The 16,057-nt window shown below is 44.0% G+C and overlaps 1 protein-coding gene across 1 annotated transcript; it reads right to left on the bottom strand.

Moving 5' to 3' along the window:
• Positions 1-13,725: 13,725 nt before the first annotated feature.
• Positions 13,726-14,430, bottom strand: FGFBP1 (fibroblast growth factor binding protein 1). The gene has a single exon (XM_066632994.1). It carries the CDS (start codon positions 14,428-14,430, stop codon positions 13,726-13,728), a length of 705 nt encoding a protein of 234 aa, XP_066489091.1.
• Between the last annotated feature and the right edge of the window lie 1,627 nt (positions 14,431-16,057).

Here is a 16,057-nt window from a genome sequence, read left to right as displayed (position 1 = left end):
ACTTGTTGACACCAGCGTATAAATTTGTGGTTTTGGGAGTGGTGGTTGGATTTGCAAGACTGTGGCAGAGGGGGTTAAACTTTATCTCCAAGACTTTTAAAAGGTGGCTTGTAATAGGGTTACAATTGAAAAGAATAAACTTTTAACACTTTCTATTGAGTCTTGATTTTTGTATTGCAATCAGGACTCAGATCCTAATTATTTTCTTTCCATCAACATGTTTCACAATACATACCAAACCCACCATCCTTTTATCTATTCCATATATCTGTGCTTTCAAAAAAAAAAAAAATTCCAGGAAGTTTTCCTTGTTTAACTTTGATCATGCCAAAGCATGTCTGAAAGTAGACCTGCTTAATATAATTAAAAGTCGTCACATTACATGATCGGACTGCAAGTTGGAGAGACGAGGTGTACTGTCAAGATTTCCGGACAGAGTATAATGACATTCCGTTAACAGAGTTGATGCATATTCTTAAGCCATGCCAGAGAAGAAATGCCTCCCTCTAAAAATATTTTCATTGATATTGCTCAGGCAGTAGTGGTTAAAAGGACCATTTATCAAGAGGTAAAAAGCAAGAAAACAGCGGGTGGTTTTGCCATCTCGTGGGTTTTTCTGAACCCCATGTCAGAATATAGGAGTTGTCATGACGGCTCAGTTCACAGAGCCATCTAGGCTTCTATCAGCTCACAAAGGAGGCAAGAGGATAACAGCCACTCTCTTTCTTTGCCCCAATACATTCAGACATACCCTGTTGTTCAGAGGCATGCTGCCTTTTTAAGGATTCTCCAGCCTGAGTCTCCTGCCTGTGTAGCCCTGACCTTAGTAAGTTTTAGCCAATGTGCCACACCAGCAACTATGATAGAAAAACCAGTTCTTTGATATTGTAGGAGTTCAGTTGTTAAGAATTTCTTGATTTTCCCCCTGTTCAGTTCTGGATGCAACATTTGGGACACAAATATGGGACACAATCAAGCCCAGGGATTTTCAGCTGGTGTGCTCAGGCTGTGTGCTGGTGTGTTGCTGGGGTTGAAAATTCAAGCAGTTGAAAATCACAGAAAAACTCTTCTGGGTTTTGTGGCTCTGTTTCTAAGGCTCCCTAATCCCTAAAGCAGTGGTTCTCACACATTTAGCACCGGGGTCCATTTTTAGAATGAGAATCTGTGAGGACCCACCAGAAGTGATGTCATGACTGAAAGTGACATCATCAAGCAGGAAAATTTTTAACAATCCTAGGCTGCAATCCTACCCACACTTACCTAGGAGTAAGTTCCATTTACTATCATTGTTAAAAGAATATACATAGCAGCTTGTTAAAAGTACAGGTCTGCAACATTTCTCCAGATTTAGTCACATACCATGGTGGCATCAAGACTAATATATTAAAAATAAAATACTGAAATGAATGGGGACCCACCTGAAATTGGCTTACAACCCACCTAGTGGGTCCTGTCTCACAGGTTGAGAAACACTGCTCTAGAGCAGTGATTTTCAACATTTTCCTTCTCACAACACACTGACTTCTATGGTCTTCGCCTTTTGTGATGTCACTTCCAGCTTCTGGGAGATTCTTTGGGTTCTGTGGCCCTCTTTCTAGGGCAACTATGTGTAGTTGGTGGAGGAAGAGGGGCAGGTAATTCGTTACAACAGACAGTTGCCCTAGAAACAGAGCCATAGAACCCAGAAGAGTTTTTCTGCTGTTTTCAATTGCTGTTCTCCAAACTCCCAAGGCACACCTGTGGACCTTTCATGACTGTGGCACACCTGTAGAAAACTGCTGCTCTACCGGGTCCAGTCAGATGCAAGTTACATGCCGGGGCTTGTGGGGTGAGATGTTCATCAGGGGGTATGTGGGGGACCCCAGTTGCCTGGTGTTTGTTTCTCTTCAGCATGGAGTCCAAAGGAACAAACAGAATAGAGGCACAGTAGATACAACTATTGAAGATGTAGATGCAGAGTCCTTCCAGCTCAATTTGTCATCCATCATCCTTTCAGTGGTGAGGGGGATTCCTCTTTCATTAGTAAAACAGCGTTGGTAGGGATTGATCTCACAGAACCGTGATATGCATTTATCCAATCTAAATTTCCCACCCCATGGATCCTTTTAGTGATAAGGGAACATTCCATTGTAATTCACTCCACCCCAGCCCCAGTTATTGGGGTATTGTGAATGAGTATTTATTTCTTACATTTATAACCTGACCTTTACTGCAGGATTTTTTTTCAGCTTGGCTAATGTACACAATGTAAGTCAATGAAAACATCAATAAAACTATATACAGAACAACAATATAAGCTATAAACTATGTACGGTAAAAGCAAAGTCCAACTGATGTGTCTGCTTCCTGGATTTATAGGAGCATAATTCCAGGAGCATAATATATTAAAAAGATATATTCCAGATTATCATGTATATTTATCAGTTATAGTGAGTTATTGTGTGATCAAAGGCTGTGTTAAGTCAAATCTAATGAGGTGGCATTAGCCCTACGGACTCTCTGTACAGGGAAAGTTCACACATCACCTTACCTTTTGACCAGTGCCATTCAAGCACAATCAAAACTAGTCTTTGCATAAGATCAAGACATTTGTTTTCCACAGCGGAGCTTCAGAGTGATCTACTCTGGTGCAGTGTTTCTCAAACTGTGGGCCAGGACCCACTAGGTGGGTTGCGAACCAATTTCAGGTGGGTCTCCACTCATTACAATATTTCATTTTTAATATATTAGACTTTATGCCACCATGATATGTAACTGCATTTGGGAAAGTGTTACAGTACTATACTTTTAACAGGCTACTCTGTATATGCTTTTAACAATGATAGTCAATGGGACTGATTACTGGGTAAGCGTGGGTAGGATTGCAGCCTAGGATTGTAAAAAATTTTTCCTGCTTGATGATGTCACTTCCAGTCATGACATCACTTCTGGTGGGTCCTGACAGATTCTCATTCTAAAAATTGGGTCCCGGTGCTAAATGTGTGAGAACCACTGCTCTGGAGTATTCTATGGCAGAGGACATGAGAGATAGAACACTGTTCTATATAGGCACAAGATATAAGTTCCCATATTTTTCTTCTTTTTTGGTGTCTTCCTGTTCCATTAGCTTGGCACCTAGATGATAATTATTATTGTGAACTTTCTGTTGAAAAGCGGTATATAAATACTGTTGTTAATAATAATAATAATAATAATAATAATAATAATAATAATAATAATAATAATAATAATAATAATAATAATAATAATGTTATCAGAGTGGAAAGAAGTGAGAGAAGAAAGGTTGACACTGGATGAATGTGAACAACAGTTGCATATACTTAGGGCCAAATCTCATCTTACTGAAAATGTGTAAGGTGTTCCCTGCCCCTTTTCCTTCCAAAATAGCACCCCAGAGGGTGAAACTTGAAACAACCCAAATAATGGCCAGGAAAACCTTAGGTCTTTGCATCCATCAGAATTCCTACCCCACTCAGTATCTAGGGTGTGGCAAGTGGGAACATCTGCTCTGGATGCCATTTGAAGGGGGCACCAGACACTGACTTACCCATATTCTACCAATGGTTCATTTCCAAAACACTGCCAATGGTGTGTTTTTGCACCAGTTACAGGGGACATCCAAAAAGAGGTACATGCCCGGAGAAAAAAATTCCAGGTATTTCCATAGACCTGAAACAGAGGCAATGTTAGTAGGACAGGAAATCATTTTTTGCAGTACTGTCCAAGGTGCTGATGTAGAGATCCTGATCTAAATAGTAGCCAGAAGCTGACCTCAACCAAGAAAATCTTTTAAAAATTAAAAAAAATTACTGAGCAGAGAAATGCACTTGGTGGGACAAGGCTGGCTTCCCACCCCACAATCTCCCCTTCTCTGTATAGCCTGCTGAATAAATTCACCTGGTGGGATGGACAGGGTTGACTTCCCACCCCATGTTCTCCCGTTCTCTGTGAAGCCTCTTAATAACTTCACTTAGAGTAGGGGTCTCTAAACTTTTCAGCCAAAGGGCCACATCAAGTACCTGGTGCAGTGGCAAGGGCCGGGAAAAAATTAAATATAAAATTTAAATAAATGCATTAGAGATGGAATTTAGATGAATGAATAAATAAATGTGCTCAAATGTCCAGGACTTCTCCAAGCACGAACACAGCCCAAGAAATGAAGCACACACTTAAATGGACCCCCATTCCCCCACCCCAAAAGCACTCTGGTTGTGTTTGGTCAACTGGGCCAGAGGCTCTCAGGGGATCAGAGGCTGACCGCGGGCTGGATAGAGGCTCTCTGTGGGCTGCGTCTGGCCCCCAGGCCAGGGTTTGGAGACCCCTGACTTAGAGGGATGAAAGGGGTTGGCTTTCCAACCACTGATCTCCCCTTCACTGTTTGGACAGGGGTGCAATTTCAGTGCTTTCCATGGGTGCCATTTTCCCTGGATATACCACGGATCTCACTTATCACCCACCACCATGCACTATTCTTATTGAAAGTGAGAGGGGTGTGTGTGTGTGTGTGTGTGTGTGTGTGTGTGTGTGTGTGTGTGTGTGTGTGTGTGTGTTCATTCTCTCTCTCTTTTTTAAAAAGCTATGTTGACATAATGTATATAAGGCCAGGTCCTAAGCTCTCTATAATGGTGACGCCACCATCCAAACTGCTGATACCAGCTTTTCAGCAAACATTTTATAGAGCCAAAGAGAGTCACACCAGTACCTCCTGCTTCAGAACTTTTGGTACGCCTTGATCCTGCACCTCCACCTTGGCCAGTGACATGTCTGTGCGGGGGCTGTTTCTCATCAGATGCCAAACAGGCCAGGCAAGACAATGACCGCTTAAGTGTCTTGGAGTCTCGTCAAGGTGGAAAATGCATATGCAGGAGATGAAGCAGAGGCTGTAGCTTTGATTTGTGGGCAGAAAGATGACATTTCTCTTTCTGAAATGTCAGAAAAAAGCCACGAGAGCACCCTGTGCATTGTCTTTCATTCTGGATGGATGGGAAGCTGCCCTGGAAAGCCTGAAATGAGGGAAGGTGGGGTAGATGTGTTTTAAGGAAATAAATAGGGATTTCCCCTGTTGGCAGCCTTTCAGCTTCCTGTCATTATCATTTAATTTGTTGTTACCATTTAATTTTTAAGCCTTTCATGCAGCTTGCAAATGCAGGCAATCTCTCTCACCAGCCAAATGGGAATACCAAGCAACACACACCATCCAGCGGATTTTTACCTCCTTTGCAGGGGGGTGACCTGAAATGGTGATGTGCACCGTTGGACACTGATGGTGCAAATAGACAAGCCCTCGTCCTGCCCATCTGCTGCCCTCTCCAAGCTGCTGTTCCACTGTGTGCGGGGATCCTCTTCCAACTTGGTGGCAGGAAGTTGGAAGATGATCACAGCAGCAGCCCCCCTTCCCCTTCAAGCACTGCTGGGAGGGGTTCAGGTTGCATGAAGGCACATGCATCTTTGAAAAACAAAGTGGTTGCGGCAGCAAAACCTAAAATCTAAAGCTCCTAAAATCTAAAGCCCTTTCTACTGACATTTCTGTCTTTTCTGAAATAAAACAAATGCTAAGGGAATGGATGTTTAAACTGGATAATGATCAGGTTTTAGATATAGTAAGATCTTCAAATTTCTCCCAGTTGTACTGTTTCTTGAAACCAAGACACTCAAGAGTGCAATATTTATATTCACTAATCTTTGCCTCCTTGAGAAAGGCGTTCACTGAACTGCGTTTTCAAACCATGCCAACTGCAGTTCTAGATGGCAGATATATGTCCATTCCCAGACATTTGAGGCTTTGTATTTGCGGAGCAGGACAGATTGAAGATATTGTACATTACCTGCTTCATTGTCAGCTTTATCAAAAATCCTAGGATAAGATTTTTGGAGCCTATTCTGGCTACCCTTCAAGGGGAGAACACACTTACAAAATTGTATTGGTTACTTTCCGATTATGACCCATCGGTCACCTATAGCGTGGCGCTGTTTGCCAAAGCTGCCAGAACTATTCGTGCCAACTACCTGGGGGAAATAGCGGTAGATTGTAAAGGAGATTCCTTAATATGATGGGTGTAGGTGCCTTTTGTGCTTGATTTTGACTCATTTTATCATTGTTTGTATCTTTGATGTATTTTTGGATTTACATGTTTTATCTTATTGTGATGGCTATTAGCTAATACAATAAACAATCTTTGACACGCGTTACCCCATAAGAGCTCGGGGGCGCAAATTCTAGCTTTACAAGGAATGGTGCACTTGTCTGATGATTTCAGGAGGGAAACGGGAATCTTGGGACATTGACATGTGCAAGAATCACAGACTTCAAGAATGGCATCCTACCAGATGCCCATATACAAGCTGTTGAAAACTTTCCAGCAAGCAGTGAGGTGTTAGCAAAATTATGGGAGTATTTGAGGGCACAGCTGGAGAGTTGCTTGCCTTCTGGTGGTATGCGGGCATGAGAAACTGCCAGAATTTTAGGAGGCAAGACTTCTAGCTTAACTGTGATAACATCAATGCTGTGCTTCCTCTAACCCACCTGCGACTTTTCCTGAGGAGCCAGAAGACATCCTTAGACAGATATTATCACAGAAGCAGAACCCCATTGCTCTCCATAGTGGCTTGGTGCCAAAGACAACAAGAGCAACTTGGTTTCCCCATTGCCTCTTTCCATGCAGACCAGAACTGGAAAGAACTGGAAGTGCTTTGTCTGAGCCTGTTCTTTCTGCCCTCAAATGCACCTTCATAATGGCTTCAGTGGCAGAGAGAAGCTGAAGGGACTCTGACTTGTGAGGAGACCCTTCAAATACCAAACCCAAATACCTACTCTCTAAGATTTTCACCGAAGCAGAAGGCCACACCTAATGACCTGTCCTTCATTCCAAAAGCAATTGCAGGAATATGAAACAGAGCTAAAACAAGATATGCTTTTTTTGCATCATTCCTCCAAGTCTACTCACTTTTTCTCTACACCCTTTATGGCACTATAAGGCTTATTCCACCACCACCACCCCATCCAAATGATCATGGCTGGAGGAGGAAATTTGTCTCAGACAAAGCAAGCCAAAACACACATCCTCAGAACCATTTGATCTCACTTATCAGTAGAGATCTACTCCATGGCCATGGAACAGATCTCATTCCTGGCCAAAATGACACCTGGTGACAGGATCCTGGGAGGATGGTGGCCTATCCTGGAAGCTGCCAAAACCCAGAGATAACCTCTCTGGAACTGATCCAGGCAACAGCTTTGTGTTGGCAGAAGAGAAGTCCAATCAACTGATGCTCCAGAACTTGCAAGGTCTTCTCAGTGCCCTCTGCTGCCAAGGTCTTATCTTCAAGGGCAGCATCAGGATTGGGCAGCTGTTGAGGGCCCTAGGATCTCACCAAGGCTGACTCTTGAAACCAGGGACCATTTGTTTAGCCCTAGCCTTTGTGGGCTGATAGCAGAAGAATTTGATCAGAACACACTCTAATAGAAGGGGTGCATGTGGAGGACTGTTTACTGAGGGCCCTCTGAAACCAGCCCTGATTCTCTGACAACATCATGAGGATGGAGCACACGTACAACCAGCGCCAAGTTGCTGGGGTGTCCTGGAGCAAACATTACCACTGATACTGAAGGTTCAAGAGTTAACCTGGCCAAATGGTCCCCCTTAATGGTCATGGGTCTATGTCAACCTGTCTACCCTGCTATACAATGCTCAGGAGGCGGTTGGAGTGGTGGTGGTTAGGAGGACTACTCTTTCAACCTCACGCTATTTTTAAGGGGTTGAGTGGGGGTGTCAAACACAAGGCCCATGGGCCAGATACAGCCCCCAGAAGCCACTTCTCTGGCCCCTGGTATAACTGGGCTCTCCCAGCATGATAATTGGGCTCTCTCATATCTTGAAATTATGACCAAGATATGCACATTTTCTCTTCTGTTATTTGCAGCAAATGAGTTTCTATGCAAGAACAAAGTGTTTATATCATGTCATGGCTTGTTCAATGACATCATTTCCTGCTCAGTGATGTCACTTCCGGCCATCAGCAGGCACCATGAATGCTATTTGGCCCACTATATGAAATGAGTTTGACACCCCTGGGGTTGACTCTCAGCAACTTCCCGTATCCCTTAATGTAGATCCTGTGGCTTACCAATATACATGACAACAGATGGACCCTGAACTCAGCCCTTTGACTAAACCCTGCTAATTTTGTGTTCCTCTAAATGCCTGATAAGAAATCAATGACCTGAATGAGATCTCCAGTGATTTGTAGCAGAGATAAGTGGAAGGAACGGTGTGGCAAGTCAAAGCGTACAGCACTTCCTACTCTCTCAGAAGAATTTCCCAGAGTCTGATTTATGCCCTCCTATTCAAAGGATTGCCACACATGGAGATAGCCGGGGCAAGGAAACAATTGCACAAATCACCCACAAATGCCAACAGATGGAGAAAAGCAACAAGTAAAGAGCTTGTTTACAAGTTTACAAGCAACAAGTAAAGAGCTTGTTCAGGCCCCATAGGCAGGGGCTGAACATAGAACAGGGTGGAGACTTTTGTTATCTGAGCACATAAACGTTCCATATGAATCAAGAGAAATGCATAAAATGTGCACAGGGATGAATCATTCACCTGCCACAATGGTTGGCCTGACACCGGTGAGGTGATATCAGGCAGCTGTCAGTCATTGGCCTTCGTGGAGAAGGAGGCATCGGTTCAAAAGAGGAATTGGTGACTCATGTACTAAATCCCCAGTGGGTTCTTGCACAGTGGGTTTACAAGATAGGAGTGTGGTTGGTTGAGTGCCAAGCAAGTGAATGACTGAACAAGACAGTGAAAGGAACGGAAATGTATTAAAAACAAAACCAAAAAAAAGGTTTCCATGACAAAATGTGAATGGAGCAGGAGATGAGGTGAATAAGAACATAAGAACAGCCCCACTGGATCAGGCCATAGACCCATCTAGTCCAGTTTCCTGTATCTCACAGCGGCCCACCAAGAGTGACTTGGCGGTATATAGAGTCTAAAGACTTTCACTTGAGCCTTAGGGTTTGTGGCTGGAATCACTCAGGGAGTGTCAATAGAACTGAAGTACCTGGCTTGAGTGGTTCAGAGTGAAAGCTGTGAGCCAGGATGTGGTCAATTCAAATTTCACCTCCGGCGTGACCTCAGTAGGGGGTCTAGAAGCTTCTATGCTTCTTTCTCTGCATCTGTAATATCGAGGTAATAAAATTGATGTACCATACAAGCATCTTGTAAGAAACATGAGACAGTGTATGTGAAACATTTTGGATGCTCTAAGGCAGCCATTTTCAACCACTGTGCCATGGCACACTGCGAATGGTCTGCAGGTGTGCCTCGGGAGTTTGAGGGAGGGTCACATTAATAGGGCCATTGGGGGATGTGAGCCTCCCAGCTACAGCATGGTGTGCCTTGTCAATTGTCAAAAAACTGATGGTGTGCTTTCAATTTTAGTACCTTGTCAGTGTGCCCTGAGACAAAAGAAGGTTGAAAACCACTGCTCTAAGGCAATGGTTGTCAATACAGTTGTACCCTGGCATCCGTAGGGGTTCTGTTCCCAGACTGTGGTGGAGCTCTCCAGCCCCATGCCCTGGGGCAAAGGTCTGCGATGGGCCACCCCTTGGGCTGTCGCCACCCCCTCGTGCAGAAATCTGCCCCCACCACTAACCTGAGGCTCATGGAGCCTCACGCACCCCAAGCCTGTGTCAGGGAAACTCCTTGAGGCTTCCCTGACACTATAAACTATGCTTCTGGGAAACCTCAGAGAGGCTTCCGTGGGGTCCTACTGGCTCGCACCCGGGGCACTTGCCGCATCAGACATAATGGAGGTCCGCAACTGTTCCCAGATCCCCTGCAGGTGCTGAAACCCATGGATAATTAAATCAGCAGGTCTTTCCACTTCAGACCCTCTGGTCATGACAGGAAACTGACTGAAAGCGGACTATTTTCTGCCTTCTGGAGGGCTTAGAAGGCATTCTGAGGGTCAGGGAGGCCTCAGGCAGCCTCTCCAGGCCTCAGAAAGACCTCTGGATGTGACAGGAGGGTCGAGGTCAGGCCAAACCTGCAGGTTCAGAACCTGTAGTTAGTTAAAACGGCAGGGCCCAAATCTGCAGATAGAGAGGCACGACCTGTAGTTTTCATCTCATAGTACCTCTCTGTTGTCTTGTCCTCTTGTGATGTCACTTCTGTCTTCTGGGGGACTCTTCCAGGTTCTGCAGCTCTGTTTCAAGGGCTACTGCCTGTAGGAACGAACTGTTCTTCTCTCTTCCAACGCTGACTCCTTAGCCAGTTCCTCAGCAGATGGAGGAAGAGAGACAGACAATTCATTACTACAGACAATAATGACAATTTATTACTTCAGACTGTTGCACTAGAAACAGATCTCCAGAACCCAGAAGAGTTTTTCAGCTATTTCAACTGCTGTGTTCCAAACTCCTGCAGACCATTCATGGAGCACCAACGTGCCACGGTGCACCAGTTGAAAATTGCTGCTGTAAGGCAAGATAATCCTGCCAAATACAACAATGAGGAGTGTTTCCAGCAAATGTGTTTTGAGTACCCTGGACCACAACATTTGGCTTGACAGACACAATGAGACATGACAGGACAGTGGGGTATCCTAAGGGGGCCATGCTAGGGTGATCTAGGCTTGTACACAATTTTACATTAAAATGTGCTTAGAGCCATTTGGCCCATAGACTCACATGCAAGTGAGGAAGTGCCTGTTTTGATTGCTTTCCATCTGTCACAGAGATATAAAGTCTATAATAAATTTTATTTATATATCTAAGGGTGCAATCCTAACCAACTTTCCAGCACTGACCTAGCCGCAATGCAGCCCCAAGGTAAGGTAATAAACATGCCCTTAAGTTGAGAAGGCCCCCTTGACTGTCTCCCCACTGCAGGATACAGCACGCACCACATTGTCACAGCTATGTCAGTGCTGGAAAGTTGGTTAGGATTGCGTCCTAAGATTCTACAGACCTTGGCAGTGAACTGTGGGCCCTGCCAAAAACAACTCCAATTGGGTTCTGCTTCTCCTCCATGTGAATGAGGAAATCAGTCTTCCAAGTCAGAAGGAACGCTAAGCCCTGGCCCCTGTTTTCTTTAAAATCCCTAACCTGGAACTTCCCATATCAGATCTGTGTGGAATGCATGATGGGGCAGAATTCAGTGGAATTTTTAGAGCTGCCCTTGGCCTGTGTACGTGTGGTTTTGTATCAAAGGAACCATCACACCGAGGTTTGTGCATAATCACCATGATTTTTATGACTGCCCTTGAATTCCGTTTTTCTGGTGGCGCCAGAAAATGGTGGCTGGTCTTGTTACTAGCAGAGACTCATTTTGTAATTTACTGTAGTAAAGTATGTGCAAAAACTGATTATTTCAGGGTTAACATTACTGGAGAATCATTGGTACCTTAGTGGTGTCTGGCAAGAAGAAGCTGCTGGAGGGATTTTTAAGAAGGTAGTCAATGATGCAGTAGACCAGTGATTTTCAGTGTTTTTCGTCTCAAGGCACACTGACCTCTATGGTCTTTGCTTCTTGTAATACACTTCTGGTTTCTAGGGGACTCCTCTGGGTTCTGAGGCTCTGTTTCACTACAACTGTCTGTAGTAATGAATTGTCTGTTCCTCTCCCTCTACCAGCAGAAGAAGAGGGACAGACAATTCATTACTATAGGCAGTTGCCCTAGAATACCAGAGCTGCAGAAACCAGAAGAGTTTTTCAACTATTTTCAACTGCTGTGCTACAAACACCTGCGGCACACCTGTGGACCTTTCACAACATGCCACAGCACACAGGCTGAAAATCATTTCAATTGAGAGATTCCCTCCGGGCTGAGCCGCATATAACATAAACATAGTGGACCTATCTGATATCTTTCCTGGACTGAAATGGTTGCAGTGTGTTATAGCAGAGCTTAAGGTTGTCCCTTAGCTTGTTCTGTTTATGATGTGACAGTTTTGTGATGCCATTGACTACATAAGAACATAAGAACAGCCCCACTGGATCAGGCCATAGGCCCGTCTAGTCCAGCTTCCTGTATCTCACAGCGGCAACTTTGTGAGAGCTGAACCAGCTGATATTAAAACACACATTTCGGAAGTATGTGAGCTTGTCATTTACCCTTCCCTGTAGTCTGGACATTATCCATTTGTTTCTGCTTAAGTCATGCAGTTAGGGAATATGTTCAAAAGTGAAAATAAGGAATCCTGCCACTGGTGGATTCTAAGCATTGACAAACGCTCTTAACATGCACCTTTTTGCAATTTTGCAACAGCAGAGAGCCTGCACGAAGGGACCAGATCTCTAAAGCACCACAGGAGGCAGCTATTGAGCTTCCTCCGGGGTCTGTTGCTGAGTTTGCCCTAGCTCTGAATGGGGAAGAAGAGATGATTTTAAAAATCCATATTTCAGGAGGGGGAGAAACTAGGTGGGTTCCGATATAGACTGTCATTTTAAAAAGTGGGTCCTGGGGCTAAAATATTTGGGAACCACTGCTCTATTTAATTTGTTAGGAGCCAACGACAATTGAGCCAAACCTGTTTAGTTCCACCCTGGAAACCCCTTTCTTAGTTACACGTGACAAAAAGAAACATTTGGGAGTAGGTCATTGTAGCTTGGTACATGCCATACCCACAATTCTCATGTAGAAAGAAATATTTAGCACAAATAGAGAACAAACTTCCAAACAATTTATCACTTTATTTTTATTTTTTTAATTCTGTAATCAGAAGTGCATAGCACTGAAATAATCTCCTTAGCAAAATAGGCAATGGACTGGGGGAATAACCCACAAAGCATCGTTATGTACATTTTGACAGAGTTTGTAACATTCCAATGTAACATTTGTAATGTGCCCTCCATAAAACAGTATCTCTGCAAGAAAATTAAATGTGTCATTTGGCGACCCGAATAAAGCACAGAGTCATCTAGTAGGGAGAAAAAAAACACAAAGAAAACTCTGACAAGAACTTTCCGAGTTCACTTTGATTTGTTCCCCTTTTATAGTTACTTTCATGTAGAGGTGAGTAATTTCAAGCCCCTGGGGTCAAATTTTGGCACTTGAGCTGTATCTTCCCCCCCCCCCCAAGCTACTGCTATGGAAATAAAAGTGGGGGGTGCAAGAGTCATGGTTATGGTCATGGATTTGTAAGTAGTCCATTTTGGTGGTGTATGGACCACTTTCCACCCACTCCTCAAAGGGGACGTCCAGGGAAACAAGTTGCTTAACAGCTGTAGTGAAAGAAGCAGGTGGCCGGAGTGCCTGTGGACCCCAGGTGCCAGGCTGCAGGGAGGTGTTGGAGGGGCTGGTGGCATGTGGGGGGGGGAAGACTGGGGCAATGCACTCCCCCCTCTGTGGTGCTCCAGGTGTTTCCCAGGCTTGGGGGGATGGTATTCGTACAGCACTCGTCACAGCAAGTGCCACAGATTGGGCCCACCCACTCACCCTTGGTTCCAAATGGCTCTGAAGTATTGCTGTTCCAGAAGTGGGGCAGGTGTCTGGTGCAGGCACAGGGGCAGCGCAATGACATGGGGGAGAGACATTTCCACATCACCACATTGCCCGGCTCTGGGTGTTAGGAGGCTCCAAGACGGCACTGCTGAACAGAGCCATAAAATACCAGAGGGCTCCCTAGAATAATTTATCTTTGTGTTATTTGAGATAAAGTTGTGCCTGTTATAACTCAAGGAACTTTGTCAACCTGCTTGCCTGTTTTACTTGTATCTATTTGCATCTTTTATCCTGTATCATTGACATGAGGAAATTGCAGAAAGAAACCCAGTGCTCGGAACAGTATTCTTCAGCCACCTTCTTTTGATCAACATAATCAACATCTTCTACACAGTCACTAGATGCAAGCCCTGTTTGCTGTTCTGTTGCAACAGAAGTCACGGTGTCCACAGTAGCCTGCCTTCCATGGTGACCTGGTTTCTCTTGCTCGGAATCGCGTGTGGGGACCAGTTTCAGGTGAGCACTTGATGGACCTTTCTTACAGATTTTAGATTTTAACATACCCTGTGGATCCTCGCAGATGTTCTTCTGCTTCTTGAGAGATTTGGTGATCTGCTTCCAGAAGGTCTTCTGGTTCCCTGCATATTGTGGGCAGGTGGAAGGATTACCTGTAAATTCGCAGGAGAAGCTACTTTCCCCTTTTTTGCAATCTATTTTTAAGGTTGCAGTCTCTGCTTCACTTAGTGCCCAGGTGCACTCAGATTTTTCTTTGCTGATAAACTTGCCTTTAAGGGAGGTTTTCTGTCCTCGGGTTTTCTGACCTTTTCCATTCTGGTTATCGGATCCAGGCTCTGGCCCCCCAGCCCTTCTGCTACCTGCCCGGTCTCTTTTTCTGTCTTTCTGTTTTTCACAGTCTGCTGGTATCATCTGGGAGATCATGATCAGGGCACATAGGAGGGCAATCTTTCTGACCTTCATGGCTTTGGTTCTTTAGAGGAAATGAAAAAAAAAATTGTAAATGTGTACCCCACCATGTTCACCTTCTACATTCTTAGCTCTTACCATGTTGGCATCGAAATCAAAGTAATTAATCAGTCATTACCAGCAAAGATCGTAAAACGATAGGATGAAGTTCTTCAATCCTGATCCCTAGAACTTGATAAACTAAATTGTTTGCGAATCTGTGTTGCCACAGCTTCATCCCTTTTTAAAAAGGAAATAAAATTTTATGATTTACTCTGCTGCTTACTATGTAAACAACAGATTAAAAGAAACAGCTCGTGGGATGAGTGTGTTAGTAAAAATAAATAAATAAATATCTCATTTCTTTTAAAGTGAAAAGCCTGTTCTAGATAAAACCACACAGCCAAGACAGATTCCTATTTGACTCCTCCATAATCTAAACCACCAGAACCAAAAGAGCTGATAACATAACACAGCATCAGTAAGTCTTTGATGTGTACATCATCACACCACACCTATTTCACACCTATTTCACACCTATTACACACACCACACCTATTTCAAAACTTTTTGCAGATCTTCCTTTATTTCTTCCATACAGGCTGAAATTCTACAGGCTGAAACTCTACAGGGCTCACATCTGAGTAGGAATGCCTAGGATTACACTATTCAGCTACTCATTTGATGGGTGCAATTTGAAGGTTTTAAGTCATATTCTTGTTTAAGAAATTGGCATGAGTGGTTTGAGTGTTCGACATGTTGCAACTGTCAACTCCCCCCCCCCCATACATACAGCTACATGTATAGATGGATCCTTCTAACACAGCCCTCTGACTAACGGCAAAAGCTGCACTTCTATACATTCTTCCTGAGTAGTAAGCCTCATGGAATTTGCTTAGATTTACAGCTTAGATTTACACATGCATCGGATTGGGCTAATCCCAATTCCTTTGGGTTACTAAATTAAATGTGTTGCTATATAGAGAAAAACCAGTTGGCACAAGCATCCCCTTTTCTAATGCAGAGGTATAAAAAATCCGATACGAGAGAAACACACATCTGGAAGTGGTTTCTGCCCCGTAATTTGTCCTAGAAACCTGAACTTCCCTGCTGGCGTACAGCCCTTTTTGTTCCAGCAAAATCCCCTGCATGGATCATCTGGTGGCATCATTGATTACAGCCTGCAGCGTAAGAGCCGGCAACGATTACATAAATTATAACAGCTGTTGGTGCCGCATTCTGGACATACCCTGTCTGGGCACGATTCCTTTCTCAAGTGCCACTATACCTCCTACTACAGACAGTTACCAAATGAGCAAGCATTCACATTCGATGAAAGGCAAAGTCTAGCCGCACATGGTAGACTCCTGATCAGAATCTAGCTCATTCAAATGCTGACTTGTCAGAAGGCAGAAACTGAGATGAAACAAAAAATGATTGTTCTCATCTAACTTTTTTGTCTAAGCCAAATATGTTTAGCACTGCAGTTCTCAACCCACAAATTTCAGAGGAAGTGATTTGATTGCTGGGATCTGCAGTGATAGCAGGCACTGACTACTATTTAAGTAGCCAGACCAATGGTTCCCAAACTGTTCAGCATCAGGACCCACCTAAAAAAAAAATTCTGCTTTACCAGCCGCTC

The sequence above is a fragment of the Tiliqua scincoides genome, chromosome 6 (assembly GCF_035046505.1).
Source record: "Tiliqua scincoides isolate rTilSci1 chromosome 6, rTilSci1.hap2, whole genome shotgun sequence".
Taxonomy (NCBI): domain Eukaryota; kingdom Metazoa; phylum Chordata; class Lepidosauria; order Squamata; family Scincidae; genus Tiliqua; species Tiliqua scincoides.
This window is presented reverse-complemented; position numbering and strand designations above follow the sequence as displayed.

What these genes read in the sequence shown, in the direction of transcription:
- FGFBP1 (XM_066632994.1), bottom strand. Translation starts at nt 14,430, where the DNA reads ATGAAGGTCAGAAAGATTGCCCTCCTATGTGCCCTGATCATGATCTCC.